The sequence below is a fragment of the Alexandromys fortis genome, unplaced genomic scaffold (genome assembly GCF_014885135.2).
Source record: "Alexandromys fortis isolate MF-2015 unplaced genomic scaffold, M_Fortis_MF-2015_v1.1 scaffold_267, whole genome shotgun sequence".
Taxonomy (NCBI): Eukaryota; Metazoa; Chordata; class Mammalia; order Rodentia; family Cricetidae; genus Alexandromys; species Alexandromys fortis.
In genome coordinates, this window is record NW_026068157.1 from 1120315 (window position 1) to 1145776 (window position 25462).

At 46.6% G+C, this 25462-nt stretch overlaps 1 protein-coding gene across 5 annotated transcripts; it reads right to left on the reverse strand.

Moving 5' to 3' along the window:
• On the reverse strand, window positions 1-24185 carry Zfp28 (ZFP28 zinc finger protein). 5 transcript variants are annotated; one of them, XM_050127472.1, is made up of 13 exons: window positions 23871-24185; window positions 23245-23336; window positions 17436-17562; window positions 17203-17298; window positions 16348-16508; window positions 14422-14536; window positions 13516-13626; window positions 11464-12500; window positions 6851-7311; window positions 6566-6729; window positions 5173-5253; window positions 2760-2880; window positions 1-1912 (listed from the first exon to the last, which is right to left on the reverse strand). In XM_050127472.1, exons 1-9 carry the CDS (start codon window positions 24076-24078, stop codon window positions 7222-7224), a joined length of 2037 nt encoding a protein of 678 aa, XP_049983429.1. In that variant the 5' UTR covers window positions 24079-24185; the 3' UTR covers window positions 1-1912; window positions 2760-2880; window positions 5173-5253; window positions 6566-6729; window positions 6851-7221. The 5 variants fall into 5 exon arrangements, with proteins under 5 accessions (XP_049983429.1, XP_049983424.1, XP_049983423.1 ...); XM_050127467.1 differs by lacking the exons at window positions 1-1912; window positions 2760-2880; window positions 5173-5253; window positions 6566-6729; window positions 6851-7311 and having other exon boundaries at window positions 10704-12500; window positions 13531-13626; window positions 23871-24183; XM_050127466.1 differs by lacking the exons at window positions 1-1912; window positions 2760-2880; window positions 5173-5253; window positions 6566-6729; window positions 6851-7311 and having other exon boundaries at window positions 10704-12500; window positions 23871-24183.
• Window positions 24186-25462: the final 1277 nt, after the last annotated feature.

The following is a 25462-nucleotide window of genomic DNA, read 5'->3' on the forward strand; positions in this document are numbered from 1 at the left end:
GTCAATATTATATACAGTCTTTTCTTTACACCAATACTTATGGGTGGAACTTACCTGCAACTTACATGCTGGGTGGTTTTGGTAAATTCTGTTATCAAACAACATGCTGTATTCATCAACAATTATTTTGTAAACTCTCTTTTTCATTTTACTTAAAATATTTCAGTTTTGTGTGTACGAGTGTTTTCTCTGTATGTACATATAGGTACCACAAGTGTGCCTGGTATCTGCAGAGGCCAGAAGAGTACATCAGAACTGGAGTTAGGGGTGGTTGTGAGGCCCCAAATGGGTGCTGAGAACCAGGCTCGGGTCTTCTACAAGAACAGCAAGTCCTCTTGCCCACTGAGCCGTCTCTGACAACACTTGCTTTCTTACAACTTCTGACACATTTCAGTGTAAACAATAATGTGGAGGACGTTTTTCCTCAAAGGCTTTATGAACTGATTTGTGAAACTAGACTGTGGTCTATTCTCTTTGGGGAGGTACTCGACAAACAGCCTCCTGTATTGCTTTCTAGCCTTTCGCCTGTATTTCAGCCCTGCTCACCCACACTTCCGCATTCTCCTAGGATACCACCCGCTCATCCAGACTTCACATTAGTGACGGAGCTGGGGAGAACAGAGTCATGTCATGCTACTTTGTATTCAGGGGGCGGGGATCATTGGGGATCAAATTCAGGTCTAGTATCGGCTAACCCACACCCCAGATCTTCACACGATTCTCTTGAGTCCTTTGTGTTACAGGTTTCCTCTCATTTGTCCTCAGTTTATATGTTTTATTCCTTTTCTTAAAGACATCTTTAATTACATTAGATCTACAGTTTTCCAATTCATTTACTCCTACTTTGATCTCTAGAAACACCAACAACTACAGACTATTCGTAACTTATTTTGGCTTGGATTAGATGCTTACTTATTCTGCTTTTCTGTTGCTGTGATAAAACACTCCAACCCAAAGCAACTTGGGAGAGAAAAGGATTTATTTCTGCTTACACTTCCAGGTCACAGTCTATCACAGAGGGAAATCGGGACAAGAATCCAAGCAGGAACAGAAGTAGAAATGATCCAAGAATCCTGCCTCCTGAGGCACCCCTGGCTCACGCTCAGCTAGCTTCCTTACCTATAACCTGATCAGAGGGGCAGATGTTAAGAAAGACTTTGGTATGCACAGGAAATAAACAAGGTAAATGTGGTAGGTTGTGCCAGTGGAGAAGAAACTGCTATGACAGCCTGCACCAATCCGGGAGAGCATCTGAATTATCCCTCAGATGCCAAAGGAAGAGACTGCTGAGCCAACCTCTCCAGCTCCAGTCATCCTGCACCCACCTGGACACCTCTCCATCTGTCATCATGGCTCCTTCTCGTGTTACAGTAACGGGATCTCATCTGGTTTTAAAACGCAAAGATCTGTACATAAAACATGAACGCTGAGAGTAAAGTTTGTAAGCAAGAGCTACAGTTGTCTAAATTGGCAGGTCTCAACCCTCCTAATGCTGTGACACTTTAATGCAGTTCCTTGTGGCTTGGTGTCCCCCAACCATAAAATTATCTTCATTGCTACTTCATAACTGCAATTTTGTTACTGTTAAGAATCTTAATGTAAATATCTATGTTTTCCAATGACCTTAGGCAACCTTGCCTGTGAAGGCTCATTGGACATGCCCCAAAGAGGTCACATGACCCACAGGTTGAGAACCACCCGTCTAAATGGTCTTAAAGAGGGACAGTGTTGGAAAATGATAAAGCAAGAGAAGACACTGAGTCACAGTGAACATCGGTGCTACCTTCCCCTACATCCAGGTTCCTGTAGGTGCCCCGAATTGCCTTCCTGTGCAAAAGCCTCTGGGCAAGACTCAGTCATTCCCACTCACCTTGGCAGAAGTTTATGGCCACATCTGTGAAAGTCACTAGCCCTAAAATGACAAACAAAATCTGAGCTCAGGTTCCTGGGCTCATGTGGCCCTAGGGCACATGAGTTATACTGCTCATTACAAGATAAAATAATGTGTGCAAGTAGCCAGGCTCTGGTGACACACACCTTTAATCCCAGCACTCAGGAGGCAGAGACGGGAGGATCTCTGTGAGTTCGTGGCCATTCCAGTCAACAGAGTGAGTTCCAGGACAGCCAGGGCTACACAGCGAAACTCTGTCTCAAAAATCCAAAACATAAATAAATCAATAAAAAGAATGTGTGCAAGTAATTGCACCAACGGTCTGAATGACCTAGGTGAGATGCTCACTAGCCTTTGCTGCCTGGTTATGCTGTACTTACTTTTCAAAACGGAAAAATACTCTGTTCCAGAAGCAGCTCAGGAATCCCAAGTCCCTCCAACACTTCCCCTCAGCAGAGTCTAACTGCCTGCCCCCCCAACACTTCCCCTCAGCAGAGTCTAACTGCCTGCCCCCCCCACACTTCCCCTCAGCAGAGTCTAACTGCCTGCCCCCCCCAACACTTCCCCTTAGCAGAGTCTAACTGCCTGCCCCCCTCCAACACTTCCCCTCAGCAGAGTCTAACTGCCTGCCCCCCCCAACACTTCCCCTTAGCAGAGTCTAACTGCCTGCCCCCCTCCAACACTTCCCCTCAGCAGAGTCTAACTGCCTGCCCCCCCAACACTTCCCCTCAGCAGAGTCTAACTGTGCTGCTCCTCCCTTCACAAAGATCCTTCACCAAAGGAAGCAAGGAGAGAAAATAAAATGAACTTTCTGATGGTTTGAATGAAAAATGTCCTCCATCAGCTCAGCTATCAAACCCTTTATTACCTGCTGTTTTGGGAAGTTGTGGACACTTCAGGAAGTGGAGCCTTCTAAAGGAAATACACCACTGGGATGTGGCTTTCAAGGGTGTAGCCTCATCCCATTTCCTGTTCACTCTGTATCTTCCCTGTGTGTGGTTGAGAAAAGACATTTCAGCGTCCTACTCTGGCCGCTTGATTCCATGCCTCCCCCACCATGATAGATGCTAATCCCTGAAACCATAAGCTAACCTAAACTCTTTCTGCCATAAGCTGCTTTTTGGTATTTTATCATAGCAACAAGAAGAAACTAATGCAGATTTCATGCCAGGCTGTGTGAACTGTCCTGACCTTCACTCGTATAAAGGAAGGGACATCATTTTAATTCACCCACTGCATCAGACGGTCAGTCAGCGGTCCTTCCCCACTGCATCAGACAGTCAGTCAGGGGTCCTTCCCCAACTGCATCAGACGGTCAGTCAGAGGCCCTTCCCCACTGCATCAGACGGTCAGTCAGAGGCCCTTCCCCACTGCATCAGACGGTCAGTCAGCGGTCCTTCCCCACTGCATCAGACGGTCAGTCAGCGGTCCTTCCCCACTGCATCAGACGGTCAGTCAGCGGTCCTTCCCCACTGCATCAGACGGTCAGTCAGTGGTCCTTCCCCACTGCATCAGACGGTCAGTCAGTGGTCCTTCCCCACTGCATCAGACGGTCAGTCAGTGGTCCTTCCCCACTGCATCAGACGGTCAGTCAGTGGTCCTTCCCCACTGCATCAGACGGTCAGTCAGTGGTCCTTCCCCACTGCATCAGACGGTCAGTCAGTGGTCCTTCCCCACTGCATCAGACGGTCAGTCAGTGGTCCTTTCCCACTGCATCAGACGGTCAGTCAGTGGTCCTTCCCCACTGCATCAGACGGTCAGTCAGTGGTCCTTTCCCACTGCATCAGACGGTCAGTCAGTGGTCCTTCCCCACTGCATCAGACGGTCAGTCAGTGGTCCTTCCCCACTGCATCAGACGGTCAGTCAGTGGTCCTTCCCCACTGCATCAGACGGTCAGTCAGTGGTCCTTCCCCACTGCATCAGACGGTCAGTCAGTGGTCCTTCCCCACTGCATCAGACGGTCAGTCAGTGGTCCTTCCCCACTGCATCAGACGGTCAGTCAGTGGTCCTTCCCCACTGCATCAGACGGTCAGTCAGTGGTCCTTCCCCACTGCATCAGACGGTCAGTCAGTGGTCCTTCCCCACTGCATCAGACGGTCAGTCAGTGGTCCTTCCCCACTGCATCAGACGGTCAGTCAGTGGTCCTTCCCCACTGCATCAGACGGTCAGTCAGTGGTCCTTCCCCACTGCATCAGACGGTCAGTCAGTGGTCCTTCCCCACTGCATCAGACGGTCAGTCAGTGGTCCTTTCCCACTGCAATGGATGATCAGTCAGAGGTCCTTTCCCACTGCATCAGATGGTCAGTCAGTGGTCCTTCCCACTGCAATGGATGATCAGTCAGCGGTCCTTCCCCACTGCAATGGATGATCAGTCAGTGGTCCTTCCCCACTGCAATGGATGATCAGTCAGCGGTCCTTCCCCACTGCAATGGATGGTCAGTCAGCGGTCCTTCCCACTGCAATGGATGATCAGCCAGTGTTTCTTTCCCACTGCTCTGCAGTAAGTTTTCTCTCTTCCTGGAGCACTTACCCTACTATGTAAGTGCTTTGTGCCTTTTCATATTTCTAAGAGACTATCAACTCTCATAGGGCCCAGGCATGCACTGGTTCTCAAAGTTCCCTAAAAGATTATTCTTCTACCTTCTGAGGCCCATAAAAGGACTGAACACAAAGAAGAGTGATGTAGGATTCCCCTCTGTATGCTGTGAATACCATTGGTAAATAAAGAAACTGCCTTGGCCTGTTGATAGGACAGAACTTAGGTAGGCTGGGAAAACTAAACTGAATGCTGGGAAAAAGGAGACAGAGTCAGGGAGAAGACATGGAGCCATCCCCAAAGACAGACATGCTGAAACTTTGCCAGTAAGCCACTACCATGTGACGATACACAGATTAATGGAGATGGGTTTAATTAATATGTAAGAGTTAGCCAATAAGAAGCTAGAGCTAAGAGGCCAAGCAGTGATTTAATTAACACAGTTTCTGTGTGGTTATTTTGGGTCTGAGCTGCTGGGCAGCTGGGAAACAAACAAGTGGTCTTCTTACAACAGAAGAGGTTTAGATCCAGTCCTTTCTCAGATGAAAAAACAAACAACTCTGAGGGGGACAATGCAATGGATTATTGAGTCCACCCCCATGTTCCATGCATCAGAAACAGAGGAAATAGGAAACAAGCCCCAAGCTTATAGTCTTAGTAATTTTCAAAGGGAAATAAACACTGCCAAATCCTTAAGCACAAGACTTCACTTCAGAAAGGAAGGAGGGAACACTAACTCACTCACCAAGGACATGGCTTTCACCAACTTGGTTCCTTCCTGACCTTTCACTTCTTCCTGGTTCTTCATTTGTAGAAGGGCTTCACCCTGAAAGTATACAACTGACAGATGAGAAATAAGTCATGAAGATCAAGCTGCAAAAAGTACAACTCAGAAACACACCAACACCACAGAAAGAGAGAAAGACAAACAGTGAAATAGACATTCCAAGCAACTGAGAACAACTAGCCAGGTGTTCTGTGGAAACCTAAGAACACAGCTACAACCAACCAATCTTGCAACACTTCCCTCAGCTAGGCCAATTCATTAATAGGATATGTTGCATATTTAGTATTCTTTCTCTATTTTTTTTAAATCTTATCTTATATGTATGGGTGTTTTGCCTATATGTCTGTGTACCACATGGATACCTGGTCCATGGAAACCAGAAAATGACATTGGCTTCCCTGGGACTGGAGTTACAGACTGTTGTGAGCAATCATATGGGAGCTGATAATAGAAGTCAGGTCCTCTGGACTGGAAGAGCATCCAGTGCTCTTAACTGCTGATCCATCTCTTCAGTCCTTTTAATACTCTTTTAATCTCCCCAGCCTTTAAAAGAAAGTAGGGAGGAACCTCACCATTTTACATAGTAAAACTCTGGGAAGACATTTTTACAAATCAAGCAGCTGTAAACAATGAGAAACACAGTCAGCAAGCTAGTAGTCTGATTCCAGATTCTTTATCCAAGTAGACACCACAAAATATACCTCCCTGCGAAACTAGTCAAGATGTAATGAGGTGAATTCCTGCAGAAGCCATTTCCCCAAGGGCTGTGACTTCCATACAACAAACAGCCCTTGCAGATTTCAGAGAATTGTTGTGGGACCAACTTGCAATTTGCTTTATGCCAAATGAGTTTTGATGAAGTCCCTTGTCAACTGCTCTGACGTGTTCCTTTAACTATGAAGGGGAGAGTAGCTGAATTAATCCTGATTTTCTTTTTTAAAATATGTATTTACTTCACTGTATGTGCATGTGTGTGTACCTGAGTGCATGTATGTGCACCACATGAATGCAGGAGCAGGTGAAAAACTAAATGCTGATGCCCTTGAACAGCAGGAGGGCACTCAGAAGTGTTCTTATTGCTGGTATTCACTCCCTAAATTCCGGGTAACACCGAGACCAAGATGGCAGAGTCTGGTTAAGTGACTCTGGGCAATCAAAGTCCCTTCCTGTACTCAGCTCCACACTGTAAACCCAAGTGGCCTTCCAAATCTTTAGACTGGAGTTTACCAGCACTGGAGACCATGACACCCTCCCATGGCACTTGGGACTTCAAATAACATCTTCCTCAAATCTCAAATTTCACTTTTTGTCTTTTTTTTTTAGCCACACCCAAACCATCTCTCATTCTTACCTAAGTAGTGTCTGCTTCTAGAAAAAGTCAAGCAAGAAATACTTCAGTTGCCTGGACACTGTGTATGGATTCTTGAGTTTGCCACTGAGACCACGTATTTAATAGTGAGTGAGGTCTTGCATTCATTCCAGTACGCACTGTGGTCCAGCACGCGCCGCTGGGACCTGAAATCAAACAGGGAAATAAGTCCCACACATCGCCCCCCCCCCCGCCCCGCCCACCTCGCATCCTGTTTCACACTTCCCCAAAGTCTCCTCCCGGTCAGTCCCACATTCCCACACTCACACACAACACGCGTGTCAGATCTACGGAGGCCAGATCACTCACGCGCCGACCTGAACACCACGCCCAGCTGCCTTCTCAGATCAGGTCTAACTTCCACTCCAAACCCAAAAAGAATTCCACCTGAGACCCCGACAGGATTGAAGCAACACTGACTTCCGGTTTCTACCGGAGGTGGTCGTGAGGTGCTCCGCAATGGCAACTGGGATATGTAGTCCTCACCCAGCGAGTGTAGGATGAGATGTCCCAGGAGCCACTCTCTGTTCCCGAATTGGTGTCCGCAGATTCAGAATACAGTCCTAAGAAGCCTCTCAGCCTCGTGTCTGAATCCAGAAGTACAGGCAGACTACTCATCACCCGCTCACGTGAGACTATCAGTTTGGGAAGATAAGTGGACAGGCCCAAAATGGGAGACCAAGCTTTAAAGCCAAGGAAGCTGCTGTGGCATCTGCAGTAGAAGACAGCTGTAGGCAAGGGGTGAGATTTAGATTTAGGGACACAGATCAAAAGACAGGAGAGAAATATTTGATTTTGTGATTTATGTACTTAGGATTTGAGTCTCTGTGACCGATTTCGTGCTTTAGTTATTGCTCCCTGACATAACCCCCTTTATCCCCGGTTTACCTTTCCCTGCAAGGCTGAATATTCCAAGAATACACATCTCCACCCTATTCAGGGCTTAATTTTCAGTGACAAGAGTGTTTGACACATAGGATCTGTGGGGCAGACAACCGAGACAGATCTACGTGTGACAACCAGGTGTTCAGTATAATTAAAGCATACTCTTAAGAAGTTACAAGTCAGGCATGGTAGCACAGGGCCTTAATCCCAGCACCTGGGAGGCAGAAGCAGGTAGATCTCTGTGAGTTCGAGGTCAGCCTAGTGTACAGAGTGAGAAGTCACTACTACTATCCTCAATGCAAATTTGTTTAAATTCCATTTTGTTGTTCTTTTGTTTTTCAAGACAGGGTTTCTTATGTAGCTTTGGAGCCTGTCCTGGAACTAGCTCTGTAGACCAGGCTGGCCTCGAACTCACAGTGATCCGACTGCCTCTGCCTCCGGGGGGCTTGGATAAAAGGCGTGCGCCGCCACCACCCCAACTTTGTTTAAAGTCTTAAAAGCACGCCTGGTGTTGCTTATTTTCTTGTTAATAGGCAAAGATGCTGGATGAGGCAATTTGGGCCTCTAATTGGCAGCTATTGGACTCTCTCTCTCTCTCTCTCTCTCTCTCTCTCTCTCTCTCTCTCTCTCTCTCTCTCTCTCTCTCTCTCTCTCTCTCTCTCTCTCTCTCTCGCTACCTGGCTACTTTAGGCAATAGGACTGTCTACCAAAACAGCCAAATGGACTACCTTTATGCAAACACGTTGGTCTTGAACACTGTGGCATGCCTTGAGTGTGCAACTATGACAGATGATTTCTCTGGCCCCTAAAGGTCCAGACACAGCCAGGGCTGTTCCCAGCAGTCGTTATAAGGCTCAGTGAACTCTATACCCCAGATTCTTAAAAACTGCATAACTGAACGTAAATACTGAAAAGGCTACAAACAACCAAACATTCGGAATCTGACACACAGTGAAACTGAGGTCTCTGGTGGCAGTCTCATGCTGCATCAAAGGCCCCACTGCAGCCTTGCTTCGGAACACGTGTACTTTGCTCTGTGGATGAGGTCACACCATGCAGTGCCAGCAAACACTGTCTGAACCAGCCTGACAGATTTGAGACTTGTATGTTAGGAACTGCAGTGCCCTCACTACAGGTACAAAGTATTCTGCTCATAAAGGAACAATATAAAGTAAAATAAAAGGAGACATGAAATATCTTCCTCCTGCCATTCCTCAGCATGTATTAGTGTATCTTTGAATTGGAGTAGTGTATTTGGAATTTTTAAATTCCTGTTTTGAGTTGCTCCCTTGAGGATCCAGAGCTCTCTTCTGGCCTCTGTGGGTACACAAACACATGTGGCACACACACACACACACACACACACACACACACACAAAATCCAAGTACTTGGGAGGCAGGGGCAGACAGATCTCTATGAATTCAAAGACAGCCTGGACTACATAGCAAGTTCCATAATGGTCAAAGACTACATAGAGACCCTGTCAAAAAAAAAATCCTTAAAAAAATTTATATTCTTGCCTGAATGTTTCCTGAAGTTGTCAACATAGCCTCATGGGACTCGTTTTGGAAAGATAATTCATAAACATTTTAGTGGTTTTTCTAAAGATATATTTTATTGAGTTATATATCATTGAATGTCATCTCTTCATAACTTGCTCTATAAGCGGCATTTAGAGCATCTGTTGCACTGACAGCACTTGTGTGAGGTGTGACGGTCCTGAGGACGACTCTCATGAGGAAGTTTTCTCCTCCACCACATGAGTTCCAAGAATCAAACTCGGGCCATCAGGATTGGCAACAGGTACCTTAACCTGTGAAGCCCAATACTCTTGGGCTTGTGTTTGAGTCTTTGGTCAGGGTTTACTATTGCCATGAGGTTACAAACTTGTGTGCATTCTCCTCTATTTTCAACTGTAAATATTTATGGCTTAATGTGGCCATACAGTCTCCTGTGCAACTAGTCAACTCTGCCACTGTTAAAAAACAAAATAAAAAAGAGCCAAAGATTGTTGATAAACCAATGACCATGCTGTGGCTCAATAAAACTCTACTTTGGCTCTCCGAGCCAGATGGCCTTCATTACACCACAACTTCCCCTCCGAAGAGACGGAAGCACCACCAACACTATGGAAGTGAATGTGTGGCTGCATGCCACACAGCTTCACCCAGACACTGTGAACCTGTGGGTGTGGCTGCATGCCACACAGCTTCACCCAGACACTGTGAACCTGTGACTGCATGCCACACAGCTTCACCCACAGACACTGTGAACCTGTGACTGCATGCCACACAGCTTCACCCAGACACTGTGAACCTGTGACTGCATGCCACACAGCTTCACCCAGACACTGTGAACCTGTGGGTGTGGCTGCATGCCACACAGCTTCACCCAGACACTGTGAACCTGTGACTGCATGCCACACAGCTTCACCCACAGACACTGAAATGCAAGTTTCTCACAGTCACCGGGCTGAAAACACTCCTCCAATGTTTAAAACCACTTTAAACACCTTTTTAGAAATTTAGATTACAGACCATAAAAAAATCATCAGTGAGCCTTCATAAGTCAGTTTGCTGCCCCCTACTATAGATCAGTTTCCCGAGTGAATGTTTCATTAGACGTTTACCAAGAATGCATTCATAAACCAGTGACTTTAAACAGATCAAATCCTTCAGAGTTTTTCCACTCTTAAGTAATTTGTTGGTAGTTTTAACTACACACATATAAAACCTTTCCCTTTTCCAGCTGTTTGGGTGGCCTACATACTTACGTTACCTATCCTTTCACTGTCACGGGTATTCAGCAGAGCTTTCTCACGGGAGTTCTATTACCCTACAGTCACCTAGTTCAGCACTATGGGATCAACTGTTCCGTTTTTACTTAGAGATAGAGGCTCACTGAGTTGTCCCAGCTGGCCTTGAATTCATGAACACTAAGATTACAGATGACCCCACCATACCCGTGGCTTAGAAACAAGCTTTCAATGAAAAGAATCAAGCCACATCAACAACTCAGAGGACTCCCTTCCTGTTCTGAAACCAGGTTTCTACTGCACCATTTTTATCAGGGCTGACCACAATAAAATTTCCATTTTCAAAAATAAACTTTTTTTTATAATACTTGGTACGGGTCAGGCACTGTGCTAAGCACATCTTGGGCATTAACCAATGAATATAAGTTTTTGATGAGCAAATTAATTACATTGATACTCCAAAAATAACTCAACCCGACTGAAACATGAAGAACTGTCTTGTAATAGACAGAGGGAACAAAGGGACAGAGAAATGATTGTTCAAAGCAGTGTAGTGGAAATGGCAAGATTTTGAGATCATGAGGGTGAAAGTGAGGATGGATTCCAGACAAATTTGGGGAAGAAATCCACCGGACTGGATGTGGAAGGCAAAGAAGGGTGAGCGGGTGACTCTCCAGAATGAATTCGCTGATGGTGAGCCAAGTGTGCAGTCTGCCTGAAGGCCTTCCTGCCCTTCTTACGGTTATACGTTCTCTCTCCAGTGTGGACTCTCTTATGTTGGTTAAGGTGTCCAATTTGGATGAAGGTTTTCCTACATTCCTTACATTCATACGGTTTCTTCCCAGAATGAATTCTCTGATGTACACTAAGGGACTGGCGATGGCTAAAGGCTTTGCCACATGCACTACACTCGTAAGGTTTCTCTCCAGTGTGACATCTACGATGACAGATAAGGGATGACTTGGTCTTGAAGGCCTTCCCACATTCCACACACTCATAAGGCCTCTGGCCAGTGTGAAGCCTCTGGTGCTGAGTGCAGGAAGAGTTATCACCAAAGGCCTTCCCACACTCCAGACACTTATAGGGCTTCTCCCCGGTGTGAACCCTCTGGTGCTGAATGAGGTGAGTCATCTGGCTGAAGGCCTTGCCACACTCCTTACATTCATATGGTTTCTCTCCCGTGTGAGTTTTTTGGTGTTGTGCAAGGTGAGCCTTCTGCGTAAACGCTTTACTACACACCTCGCATTCATATGGCTTTTCTCCTGTGTGAATTCGCTGATGGGTGGCAAGCTGTGAGCTGATGCTGAAGGATTTCCCACATTGCCCACACTCAAAGGGCTTTTCCCCCGTATGGATCCTCAAATGACTAGCGAGGTGTATGTTCTGCCTAAAGGCTTTCCCACATTCTTTGCACTTAAAGGGCTTTTCTCCAGAATGCACCCTTTGGTGCTGAGTGAGTGATGCATGATGGCTGAAGGCTTTCCTACAAATCTCACACTCATATGGTTTTTCTCCAGTATGAATCCTTTGGTGCACAGTGAGGGATGAGCCATATCGAAAGGACTTGTGACACACGTCACATTCGTACGGTTTCTCTCCAGTGTGAATTCTCCTATGTTGATTAAGCCCTATGTGGTCACTGAAGGCTTTACCACAGTCGATGCAATCAAAGGGTTTCTCCCCTGTGTGATAGTATCTCCAGTGACGAACAAGGGAGGTGTTCTGTATGAAAGCTTTTCCACACTCAATGCACTCGTACGGCTTCTTGCCTGTGTGGCACCTCTGGTGCCGTGTGAAAGAGGAGCCATCGCTGAAAGCCTTCCCACACTCTTCGCATTTGTAGGGTTTCTCTCCAGTATGAATTCTCTGGTGCACTGTAAGGGATGAACTCTGGGTGAAAGTTTTCTTACACTCATTACATTTGAAAAGCTTTTTTCCTGCATAGATTCCAGGTTCCTTTACGACCACTGAATTTTGGGGAAAACTTTTACCTGAATCACAATTATGACTTTTCTCTTCTGAAATGTTCAAATGAAACCATCTTCCAGATTTGATATGCGCATGATCTCTCCCTTCTGAGAAGGCTTCGTTCCTAGTAACTGTCTCTTGCTCAAACGGTATGTCTTGACCATTCCTTTCAAACACACACTCAGAATCCCAATCTTCTCTGAAGGTGGAACACTCAAGTTTAGTGCTGGAAGGTCTGTTTGTTAATCCTTCAGCATCCGAGTCTTGCTTTGGAAACAGATCCTGGGCCTCACATACAGCCTGCTGGCCTAAAATAGATAAAAAAATGTTCTCTCCTTTAATGTCCTTGTTTCTCTGCAATACCTGAATCAAAAATGTCAGTTACTTCATGCAAGTTATCCACATCATATCTATCTTCTCCATTAGAGGGATTCTTCAACATTTCACACATGCACACACACAGGCATAGAGAGGCGTGTGTACACGCAAATACACACACACAGGCATAGAGAGGCGTGTGTACACACAAACACACAGGCATAGAGAGGTGTGTGCACATGCAAACACACACACACACAGGCATAGAGGCGTGTGCACACGCAAACACACACACACAGGCATAGAGAGGCGTGTGCACACACACACACACACACACACACATACACACGCTTTCCCCTTCTCGTCATCTACTAATGCCCAGCTGATAGGCAAAAGAAACAAAAAGCCATTTAACCTTTAAAGATACCCAAGAAACTGAAAGGCTGACAAGCACCCAAGGCAGTGAGAATAAAAAAAAAAAACTACAGGGAAATGTGATGTGGGAGTCCCCTCTGTATGCTGTGAGTGTGTTCTGTTGCCATTTGGTAATGAATAAAGGTGCTTTGGCCTACCAGCAGGGCAGAGCACAGCAGGGCGGGAATTCCAAGCAGAGATAGAGGAGAAAAGTAGGTGGAGTTAGGGAGATGCCACGTAGCCACCAAAGGAGAAAGATGTGAGCTGCCAGCCAGAACCTTGATGCACAGATTAATAGAGGTGAGTTAATTTAAGATGTAAGAGTTAGCTAAGAATATGGATAGGCTAATAGGCCAAGCAGTGTTGTAATTAATAAAGCTTCTGTGGAATTATTTTGGGTCTGGGCGGCTGGGAAAAAAACAAGCAGTCTCCACAAACAGAAATGAGCCGTTAAAAGAAGACGCAAAGAAAGGAGTCATTCTGAAATCTAAGAGTGTGATATTTCTCTTTAGACTTGTCAGACTTGACAGTTTCCAGTGTGTGGTGGTGAGAATTTGCATCCTATCCAGAGCAACAGTGACGTCATCATACCATCTCCACACTCGCCTGAGAACAAGCCTGGTGCCAGCTCTCTTTGCACCACAGAGGGCATCTTCTCTTGCCCCAGCAATGAGACAAAATCTGCTTTGGAAACACAGTGTCCTAAAGGAGTAAATGAGACAGTATGTGCTCATAATCTTGTCACCCTGAAATTGAGTAAGCCATTTCCTGACTCTGACAGAAAAGAACTATTACTGCAGTGTAAACAGAGGCAGAGTTTTCCTGTCTCAAGAGCCCGGTCCCAAATAAACACACAAAAGCTTTTATTAATTACGGAATGCTCAACCAATAGTTCAGGCTTATTACTAACCGCTCTTACATTTAAAATAAACCCATTTGTTAACCTATGTATTGCCACGATAACCACGGCTCGTGGTTTTACCTGTCCTCTTGCATCTTGCTTCTTAGATGCTCACTGGCTTCTCCTTCTCCCCACCTTTCTTTATCCCAGTCCTCAACATCCTGCTTTGCTATGAACCAATCAGCTTTATTATTAACCCATAAGAATAAGACATATTCACAGCACATAGAAGAATTATCCCATAGCACTGCAGGAACAGTTAGAAAGAGTGCATGTGTGTGAGTGTGAGTGTGTGTGTGTGTGTGTGTGTGTGTGTGTGTGAGAGAGAGAGAGAGAGAGAGAGAGAGAGAGAGAGAGAGAGAGAGAGAGATCTATACAGACAGCACTTCTCCAGTAGGGGACTGAGTTTGGTTCCCAGTGTTCATATCAGGTAGTGTACAATCACCTCTAAGTCCAGCTCCAGGGAGTCTAATGCCCTTTTCTGACCTCCATAAGCAGGTTCTCACACACACTTTAAAGTATATATTAAAGAAACAAGAAATGAAAAGCAAGGTCTCCTGAAGATAGATTCAGATCTGAAAGGGAGAAGGTCTTACCTAAGGACCCCAGGTCATCACAGTTCTCCCATGTCACATTCTTGCAGAAACTCTTCAGAGCTGACGCAAGCTGTGGAGAGCCGTCTCTAGCTGTATCTGTGATGGTCTTCAAGCCCTGAAAAAGTACAAATACATTCATGAACCTGGGTGGCCAGAGTAGGGTGGGATGTGTCCACACACTGTAAACAGCACACTCTGGACCAGATGTATCAGCTGAATTCTGAGCAATAGAGGTTTATTGTGAATTGACTTTGTGTGTGTGTGTGTGTGTGTGTGTGTGTGTGTATGCGCGCGCACGTGCGCACTTGCATGTGCTCAAGTGCACAGTTGAGGTATTGAGAAATGAAGATGTCATAGAGTGAGGTCCTCTGAGAAAAACAGCTGCCATCTTCATGGATCAGCCACGCCTCCTAACAAGAGACCAGCAAGAGTAGCCTGTTTGTTGATGACACTCCCTTAGAGAAGGTGAGAGTCACAGGACCCTCACCTGAGATCCAAGCCACTTTCTCCCAGACATCGGATTGCAGTTCTGCCCTAACTGGACACGGCATCAGAGAGTACACACGCGGGGGAGGCTTGTTGAAAGGAGATTCAATAAAACGGGGGGGGGGGGGGGGGGTGATTCTATCTATGACACTACGAAGAAGCCACTGTTCGTGACGGGTGAAGACTTTCCAGTGTGGCCACTTTGCAGTCACCCACTCTCCTCCCAGCATTTTCTGACCTAAGCTCTGGAAATGACCCCCATACATACATTAGTTCTGGACGAACTCTGGTGAAACTGTATTTGGTGTGCTGGATAGTTTTATGTTAAGTTGATACAGAATAGAGAACTTCAGTTAAGGAAATCTGCCCACCAGACTGGCCTATAGGCAATCCTGCAGGGTATTTTCTTAGTGACTGATGTGGGAAGGCCCTGCCCACTGTGAGTGGTGCCACCTCTGCACCCATGGTCCAAGATATCAAAGGACAGGCTGAAAGAGCCATGGGAAGAAAGCATCCTACATGGCCTCTGTATCACTTCCAGCTTAAGTTTCTGTCCTGACTTCCCTAGATGATGGGCTATAAGACATACTATGAAATAAACCCTTTCTTCCCCAAGCTCCTTTTGGTCATGGTGTTTTATCACAGCAATACAATCTAACTGAGACATTTGGTCATCAGGACATTGTGAGGAGTGTAGTGGCAGTTCATTTGTATTTTAATAAAGCTTGCCTGGGGATCGGGAAAGTAAAACAGCCACACTGGTCAGCCCTACAGACCAGGCAACAGACACACACCTTTAATCCCAGCAGCCATACTAGCTTGCCACAGAAACCAGGCAGTAGTGGTGCATGCCTTTAAACCCAGAACTAGAGAGGATTATAAAATGGAAGGAGACAGCTCTCAACCACAGGCTCATTCTGAGATTCCTGGAGGCAGGATTGCCATTTTGGACCAAGGTCGAGGTAATAGCCAGGGGCGGCTGTTTTGCTTTTCCAATCTTCAGGTTGAACCCCAATCTCTCTCTCTCTCTCTCTCTCTCTCTCTCTCTCTCTCTCTCTCTCTCTCTCTGAGTTTTTATTAATCGTGCTTCAGAGGAGAGTGGATATTCTTATCTTCTAAAGGAGGAATTCTCCCAGCAGAGGGGAACAGGAGTAACTACTGAGATCATGCTCAGAGTTCTCAGACGCTTGCTCTACATCATACTTCTGTCACCTGAAGAACATGTTTGTGACTCACCCCCCTCCATCTATCTGCACACACACTCACACACACACACACACACACACACACACACACACACACACACACAGGGTTTTACCATATGTTTTAATATAATATACCTCTTTCCTCAATCCATCTACAGGAAATAGTATATGCAATGGGAATTTCTCCACTGCCCAAGGAATCATAAAGGGCTGCCTGAAGGTTACCCCTACTTACCCTTGGTGTCTGGAACACAGCATCTTCACCCCAGTTTTCCCCTAACACAGAGCACTTGGGTCTGCAGGGCAGGGGCTGGTTTCTCCGCACTGCCTGGGATAACTTTTCTTCACTTAAGACCTCTAGAGGGAACTCCTTTGTCTCCTGCAAAGCCATTATGTCTAAAAAGACATGAACAAAGCAAACAGCTCTTACTATGTGCTGCATGGTGGGGGGAGGGCACACATGTGATACACAGATATACATGCGGGCAAAATACCCAGACACACAAAATCATTTTTTAAAATAAAAAAATACAGGAGATGGAGCTAGAGAGACAGCTCAGCTGTTAAGTGCACTTGCTACTCTTCCAGAGGACCCAGGTTCAATTCCCAACACCTGAATGGTGGCTCACAACTGTAACTCCAGTTCCAGGAGAGCTACTGTCCTCTTTGCAGGCACCAGGCATGCATGTGTACAGTATGCAGACATATGCACAGGCAAAACAGCCACATATACAAAGTTATTTAAAAAAAAAAAAAGAGTGACAGAGGAAGACCTCTGACCTCTGGACTACATATAAACACACATACACACAGGTGTGTTCACCTAAACAAACATATGTGTACACACATAAACACATACATACATACATATATTTTAAAAAGATGAGTCCATAAGACTGAAAGGCAAAGGAGGGATGTAGAGAAAAGTAACTTGTCTGTAAGGGGATGTGGCTATGCTGGAGAACAGAGAGGGAGCATAAGACGGCAAAGCCCATGCTGACGAGGCCGCAGTGTCTGCTGCTGAGATTGTGAGTCTGCAGAAATAAGCTGGGCTAGCAGCAGCCCCACTGCCCCACATCCTCATGCTCACCTGGGCAATGGCCTCTTGTCGTCTTTCTTTTCATCATCCAGGGATCTTTCCCTTGCTCCAACAAGGTGATCATATCTGGCTTCGAAACACAAAGCCCTAGGTCCATAGAAAAACAGAAGAAAGAAAAACAGGATGTGGTCATGCTGGGGGTCTGTCTCGACTTGGAATGACAGGACAGAAGACGGTGCTACAGGGATCAGGGGAGGCGGGGGCAGGAGTGGGGATCCCCTTACCCACTGACGCCAGGTTCCTGTAGTTGTCCAGCATCACCTTCCAATATAGACTCCTCTGCTCAGAGCTGAGCCATTCCCACTCCTCCTGGGAGAAAACAACAGCCACGTCCCCAAATGTGACCAAGCCCTGAAATGACAAAAATGCATTGTTTCTGAGCCAGCGCCGGTGAACCCTGGTGAGCAGAGGGCTTTCAGATGAACAACAACCTCCCACCCTGTGCTCAAGCCCTCACCCCAGGCCTTCAGGATGGAGACGCACTTGCAGGCCGTCTCAGTCAGGGTTTCCATTGCTGTGGCAAAACACCATGACCAAAAGCAAGTCATGGAGGAAAGGGTTTATTTGGCTTGCACTTCCACAGTGTTGTTCATCACTGAAGGAAGTCAGGACAGGAAATCAAACTGGGCAGGAACGGGGCAGGCTCTGACGCAGAGGCCATGATGGAGTGCCACTTACTGGCTTATTCCTCACGGCCTGCTCAGTTTGTTTTCTTCTTATAGAACCAGGACCACCAGCCAGGAGTGGCCCCACCCATAATGAACTGAGCCCTCCCCAGTATCATTAAGAAAGTGTCCTGTAGGCCTGTCTACAGCTCTATCTTATTTCAACATTTATTGAGGTTCCCTCTTCTCAAGTTGACTTGAAACTGGCCAGCAAAGGCGTGCACTCACAGAAAATGTTTGTCAGAATTTTCTGACACTACATACTGAAAGCCAAGCTGTCCTGAGGACCGCAGGTTCTTCAAGCCTTTCTCAACCCTGTGGTACATGTGTGGCTTAGAACAGCACAAGGACCAGGAAAGAAACCAGGAGAAGACCCTCAAAAGATCCAAACAGCCGATCTCCCAGCTGGGTAAGGACTGCTATTGCCTATCATTTTCAAGATGTTCAGAAACACTAAAACATGATCTACCTCTTTCCAAAAAGGAAGGAAGGAAGGAAGGAAGGAAGGAAGGAAGGAAGGAAGGAAGGAAGGAAGGAAGGAAGGAAATAAGTGTGTAATTACATCAGTTGGGAAGCAGAAACTGAAGGACTCCAAGCAAGTTTGAGGCTAGCATGGAATACACACAGAGAGAGAGAGAGAGAGAGAGAGAGAGAGAGAGAGACAGACAGACAGACAGACAGACAGACAGACAGAGACAGAGATGTAGCCTATTGGCCGTGGTAGCACACGCTCATATTCTAGCACTAGGAGATGAAGGCAGGAATTTCAGGAATTCAAGGCCTAAATATCAAGTTCAAGGCCAGCCTGGACTATGTGGGACCACGTCTCAAAATATAAAATTTGGAATGGGATGGGAGGGAGAGGAGGAAGAGGGAAGAAAGGAGAGGAGTCACAATATAATGGCATGGCAGACACTGAGGAAATATTGTGCCAAACCTAAGTACTCATTCAACCAATCACAAACCGGAACAACACCTGAGCTCTTCCGCTGGGAGGCCTGTGTGCTAGAAAGCTAGTTCCCACAGGCCAGAGTCTGTGAATAGATCATCATAACTTTAGCTTGCTGCCGAACTCTGAAGGCACTTTAACACCATCATGGAAGGACAAGACAAAATGGTTGATAAGTGGTTTTGTGTGTGTGTGTGCGTGTGTGTAGGCCAGGGGGCAATGCTGTGTATCTCTTCCTCAATCAAGTTCTACCAAAAAAACAAACAAACAAACAAAAAAACGGGTAAACGGGTGTTGGAGTGAACTCAGGCCCTCATGCTTGCCCAGCAAACCCATCTCCACAGCCCCAGTGTCATTAACCCCTGCTGGGGAACTCCCCTGAGCTGGAGGCTGAAGGACCATGTGCAGTACATGTCACCTGACAACACCGGGAGAGCTGAGAACGCTCTGGGAGCTTGAGCAAAACATGAGCTAGCATGGCTGCCTGAGCCAGTCAGCCTAAAACAACAGAGCTCCACTTCCCGCCTACATCCTGCCACACAGAGCAGAACTGACAGCTTTTCGACAGGCCTTTTCATCTCGCTAGAAAGATCAACACTAGTCTCCTGAGTTGACCAGAAGCTAAATACTTCTAATTGTCAAAACTCAGCAGGATTCAGCAGTAGAAAGCTTCGAGTAGACTAATATCCAAACATTTCAATACAAACACAGTATTTCAAATAGTGTTCAAAGACAGAATTAGTGGACAGCAGCTAATACAAAGACACAGGTCTAAGTCCTGAGAATAAGTGAATGTTGCGAGTGATCAGTCCTACACCCCAAAGGCTCCGGAAGAGGGGGTGGGAAGAATGTAACAGCTGGAAGACGGGGAGGAGTGCTATGAATATGTATTACTCTCATTGGCTAATGATAAAGAGCTGACTTGTCGATAGCTAGGCAGGATTACTCAGGGCACTGGAATGTTGGGAAGAAGAAAGGAAGAGTCTCAGGAGCTGTGAGGAGATGTAGAGACAAGCTGAATGTGCCATGCTAAAAGAGGTACTGCCATGAGGCAGAGCATAGATAAGAAATATGTGTTGGTTTAAAATGTAAAAGTTAGCTAGTAACAAGCCTGAGCTATCAAGTGAGCACTCATAATTAAGAGTAAGTCTGTGTGGTTATTTGGGAACTGGAGGGTAGGACAGAAGAGTCTACCTACAATGCTACTTCCTGGATATGACAAGGCTGCTCCACTCAGGAACTGCTCAGCTGTGGTCACCTGCACAAGATCAAACCAACAAGGGCAGGCAACACCCCAGCAGCTGGCACTGATTCAATGCATAACTCACAGAAAAAGGAAATAATGTAAAGAGGAGGATTACGTATGAGGGGGCGGGAGGAAGGATTTGTGGTGCCTACGGTCGAGATACACTGTTCTCACATACAAAACTGACAAAGAGTAAGTAAAAGGTACCTTCTGCTAAAAAGGGAAAGGAGGCAAGGCAGATGAGGGTTCTCAGACCTTGCTGACTGCTGGTCCAAGAACATTTACATTCTCACACAACTTCCCACAGGCTTTTATAGGGTCCAGTCCCAGAGCTCCAACTTCAAGGTTCTGGAAATTCAGTCTTGTACTCATTTTCCCCCAAATTTTCAAATACTTTTCATATATGCTTTACTGATGTGGGAGTGTCATATATCAATCTGTTGATTTCATTGGTTAAGCAATAAAGAAACTCCTTGGCCCTGATAGGTTAAAACATAGGTGGGAGGAGTAAACAGAATAGGATGCTGGGAGAAAGAGGAAGTGAGCTCAGACCCGACAGCTCTGCTCTCTGGAGCAGAGACGCCATGCTCAGCTCTCCAGGGTAGACGCGATAGCTCTGCACTCTGTGGCAGACGTGATGAAGCTCAGACCCAGGATGGACTTAGGCTAGAATCTTCCCGGTAAGCGCACCTTGGGGTGCTTACACACATTATTAAAAATGGGCTAAATTAATATGTGAGAATTAGCCTAGAAGAGGCTAGATAGAAATGGGCCAAGCAGTCTTTAAATGAATACAGTTTGTGTGTTGTTATTTCGGGCATAAGCTAGCAGGCGGCTGGGGTGCTGGGGACGCAGCCCCGCCGCTCTTATTTCAACACTTTACTAAACAAACCAAGTCATCTTTCTCTAAATTTTTTAATCTGTATGTTTTTAGAAATTTTTGAATTCAAGGAAATGATGCATATTTTTCGGAATATGAAACCACACTGTGTATACAGCAGTGCAGCATCCACAACAGAATGCTTTTATAGGTTTTTTTTTGCTTCAGTTTGGTTTTGGTTTTTCCAGATAGGGTTTCTCTGTGTAGCCCTGGCTGAAACCCACCTGCCTCTGCCTTCAGAGTGCTGGGACTAAAAGAAGTGCACCACATTGACTTTAGTTTTTAAATAGAAATAAAAAAGAGAGAAAATCTTCAGATTACAAAACTCCTTCCCAAAAACAATTTTTAAAAAATCACCTTTTCTAAGTGTCCCAAAGTAACAAACATGTTGTGTCTAGCCATGACTGATTCCGACTACACTCAGGTCTGCTTCCCCCAGCACTGTTACTACCTTGTCACCATCAAGGAGACTGGAATTTGGTGACTCCCAAAGGAAAGAAAAGCAGTCAGATGTTTTCTTAAAACTGGAAATAACTGGTTTTGACTTTCCTTTTCCTTTCTGAAACAAAATCTTGCCCTGATGCCTTGGCTTATCTCAAACTCCTGGGCTCAAAATGCTACTGGGACTGCATACAGCATCATACTGAGTACCTGAAATAACAGAGCAGCCACACCCCGGCTCCCTCCCTCCCCCCTCTCTATTCTTTCTCTTCCCCCCACCCTGCTACCTCTCACCTCTCTCTCTCTCTCTCCTTCTCTCCCATGTGTGTAAGGGTGTGATCATGAACGAGAAAGCAAATTTCCAGGAAGAAAGAGAATGAAAGTGAAGGGCAGATGTCAGAGATAAGGAGGAGCCACTTCTCAGACTTCTTAATCACTTTAGGGACTGTCTTCAAGGACAATTTGGAAAGTTTTGAGAAGACAGCTGACGTGGCAGGGGCTGACATGCAGAGAACTCTTCAGATGAGAAAGGAGTAGAAACAGAGGTCATAGAAGCACAGAGGCAGGAGGCCTAGAGTGAGATAATGATGAAGGGCTGGTGTCCTGGTAACACTTTTAATCCCAGGATTCAGGAGGCAGAGGTGAGCAGATCTCCATGAGTTCAAGGTTGTCTACACAGCAAGCTACTGGTTAGCCAAGGATACATAGTGAGACCCTGTCTCAAAATCAAAGGAAAAGAGAAAGGGGTCCCAGACCCAACGTAGGAAAACTGGACTTTTGCATGCTTCCTTGACTTTCTGTCAACAGGTTGTGAGTTCCTAGAGATCAAGAAAAGCTTTAAATTAAAAATTATCCCTAAAAAAGTGATTACATTTATTTGTATGTGGGTGTACACAAGCATGCATGTGAATGCCAGAAGACAGCTTTCAGGAATCAGTTTTCTCCTTCCTCCCTGAGATCAAACTCAGGTTATCCAGCGTGGCAGCAAGTAGCTTTACTCACTGAGCCATTTCACCAGTGAAAAACTCGTGTGTGTGTGTGTGTGTGTGTGTGTGTGTGTGAGAGAGAGAGAGAGAGACAGAGAGACAGAGAGACAGAGAGACAGAGAGCGCAGCATGCTCAGCAGTTCCTTTTACTGCTCTGAGACAGTTTCTCACTAAATTAGAAGAAGTTCACCTTTTTGGCTAGGCTGATGGGCCAGAGAGCTCTAGAAGGTATGTGCCTCTACCTGGAAATGCTGAGGTCTACAGGAACACACTTGCCTTCTTACATAGGTACTGGGGATTCAGACTCAGGTCCTCATACTTGCAGAGCAAGTGCTCTTTCCACTGAGCCCTTGCCTCAAACCCTAAAGGGAACTTAGCCATAATATATTTCTCCTACGTTGAGGACATCAATGAAAACAGGTAGAAAGATTGCTGCATTCCTGAACATAAGAACCCTTCTGAAGCAGGGCTTGGTGGTGCACACCTTTAATCCCTCTACTCAGGAGGCAGAGGCAGGAGGATCTCTGTGAGTTCACAGCTAGGCTGGTCTACAGAGTGAGTTCTAGGACACCCAGAGCTGTATAGATAATCCTTGTCCAAAAAAAGTCCTTCTGAGACAAGTGGAACAAAGAAAAGGGATACATCATTTTTTTTCAACCAAAAAAGAAATGTTGAGATGAAAAGGAAGGCAGAGGAAGAGCCCTGAACAGTCTGAAGCTATCCCTGTAGCCCATCACTCACCAGAATATGAGGAAACAGCGCCCAGAACAGGTCTCTTAAACTGAAAACTTTTCAGAGAAAATAAACATTATTAAGTGGTGAAAAAGCAAGACTATTTCAGGAAGCAAAGAGAAAACGTGACTCACCTGAGACTGGGCTTTAAGTTTAGTCCCTGCAGGGGTAGCTTCCTGTTTGCAGTTACTCTCCTGGAGGAAGTTGGTATCTCTGGAAAGCAGAGCTGGGGAAAAGGAAGGGCTAGATACCAAGTCTACACAAGACTACACCCTACACAAGCAGGGTAGAACCATTTTGAAAAGAAGAGATGAGATCCCGCTACTTCCCTGTGCTGGAGTAGGCAAACGGTGGAATGGGGAGTGGGGCTGTCTCTTTTTTGAAAGTTTATGTGTGTGTGTTGCTTGCGTGTATATAAGTGCACCATATGTGTGCCTTGTACCCATGAAGTTCAGAAGAAGGAATCATACCCCTGCCACTGGAGTGAGGGATGGTTGTGAGCCATCTCTCCAGCAGAAACAATGGGCACGGAGACAAGTCTAAACTAAGGTGACCTGACGTCGTCAACGTCCCCGCTACACTTCTGCTTGACTGCTCTGGCTCAAAGTTGCGCTTTCAAAGGTTGATTCCCGTTTAACTTCGCACTCAGTCCAGAGACACCATCTCCAGCACCAAGGACTCGAACCTTCGGACCTTACCCTCCCTCCACACCCAGAATAGGCTCATCTCTGTCCACTCAGGCTGGACACAAGTCACTCACCTCTGTGCGTAGGCCCCGAGGTCACTGCTCCGTGCCCGCCCTGGGAGGCCAGGCCATTCCTGGAGCGCGGCCTGCCCCGGGCGGGGCGCCCACGAGCGACTGAAGTCCCCGCCACAGGACCTCCACCAGCCCTGGGCTTTGTGAAGAGGGCGCCGCGCCCCAGGGGGGGCCGGGGCTCGCATGGCCCCGCACTCGCCTCCCCACGCATGTCACACGAGGGTCGCCCGCTCTCGTGGCCAGGCCGCAGACGCCCTCCAAGGCCGCGCCTCACGGACACACCCCCGGCCACACCCGCACCCTCCAGTCCACGCCCGCCACGCCCCGACCAGCCACGCCCTCTCCCTGCCTAACCCGGCCCTGAAGGTTCCGACCCTCAGTCAGTTCAGCCGGAACGAGCCGGAAGTGGACTTTGCTTGCGCACAAGGCCCGCTGGGAAGTGTAGTCCGCAGCCGGAAAAAAAAAATCAGTGGCGCCGAGCGGGACTCAGCCTGCCCGGCTCCAGCCCTGTGAGGGGAGGCCACTACTGTGAACTACGGTACCCTGCCGGAAACACGGGTCGGACGAGATACCAAATAGCTCCCCAGAGGTTTCTGGGAGTTGAGGTGGCAGTAGGAGCGTTCGTGCGCCGCGGCAGGGCGACCGGCGGGTCGTTTGAAGTTGATTTGACTGAGGGGAGTTGGGGGATGTTGTAAATTGGGCTGGGGTAATATGTGGCCTTGACAAATCATGCACAGTGGTTCTGGTTGGAGGTGCTAGTCGGTTTGGGATTTAGTTGCTGCGACCACCTCAACGCTAATAATACATGGTGTTCAAAAGGCCCCACTACATGTACTACCAGGTTCTAGGTCTGCAATCTTCCCCAGATTTTCTTCTGGGATGCTCCTTTAAAATGCTTATTCTTTGTCAATTTCAGATCTGTATATACACCGTATCTTAGTCATATCCAACTCATTTGCTCTCCCAACCACACCCATCAGACACCCCTAATACTTCCACGTTCGTGGTTTTTTGTTGTTGTTTTGTTTTGTTTTTTAATATAACCAACTGAATCCAGTTGGTGCTTCGTGACCATGGGTCATGCCTTGACCATCCACTTGAGCACGGGCAATCTATGGGGTGGGATGGGAGGGCACATCCCCAAAGAAAAATGACTCCCTTTCTTTCTCCCAGCTGCCTTCATTTGCCAATAGTTTCTCAGCTAGGTGTGGCGGGGTAAGTAAGCCCTTCTATCCATGGTGGGATACTCATTGGCCCAGTCTTAGGCAAGAGTCACAGTTTCTGTGAGCTCATGAGCAGCACAGTCCAGAAGCATTCCACAGCGCTCCCCACCATTTTCAGACTCTTACATCTTTCTGCTCCTTCCTTGTACCTGACCTTGAGAAGGTTTTTTTTTTTCCTTGTCGCGCGGGGCCTTGGCTGTTTTGTTTTCGTCATTCATTTATCATCAAGAGCGCCGCCTAGTATCAGAGCTCCAGTTACCTCTTCTCACTACTTTTTTCTTCATGCTTTTGAGACAGGGTCTCACCATGTAGCCCTGCCTGATGTGAAACTCTCAGTGTAGAGCAGAATGGCCTCAAACACACAGAGGGCTG

Bases quoted from the DNA above. Each gene is read 5' to 3' on its own strand.
- Zfp28 (XM_050127466.1), bottom strand. From the start codon at position 24,078: ATGCGTGGGGAGGCGAGTGCGGGGCCATGCGAGCCCCGGCCCCCCCTG. The intron at 17,299-17,435 runs GTAAGGGGATCC...CTATGGACCTAG, and splicing joins CAGGAACCTGGCGTCAGTGG to GGCTTTGTGTTTCGAAGCCA. The intron at 14,537-16,347 runs GTAAGTAGGGGT...GTACTTTTTCAG, and splicing joins CTGTGTTCCAGACACCAAGG to GGCTTGAAGACCATCACAGA.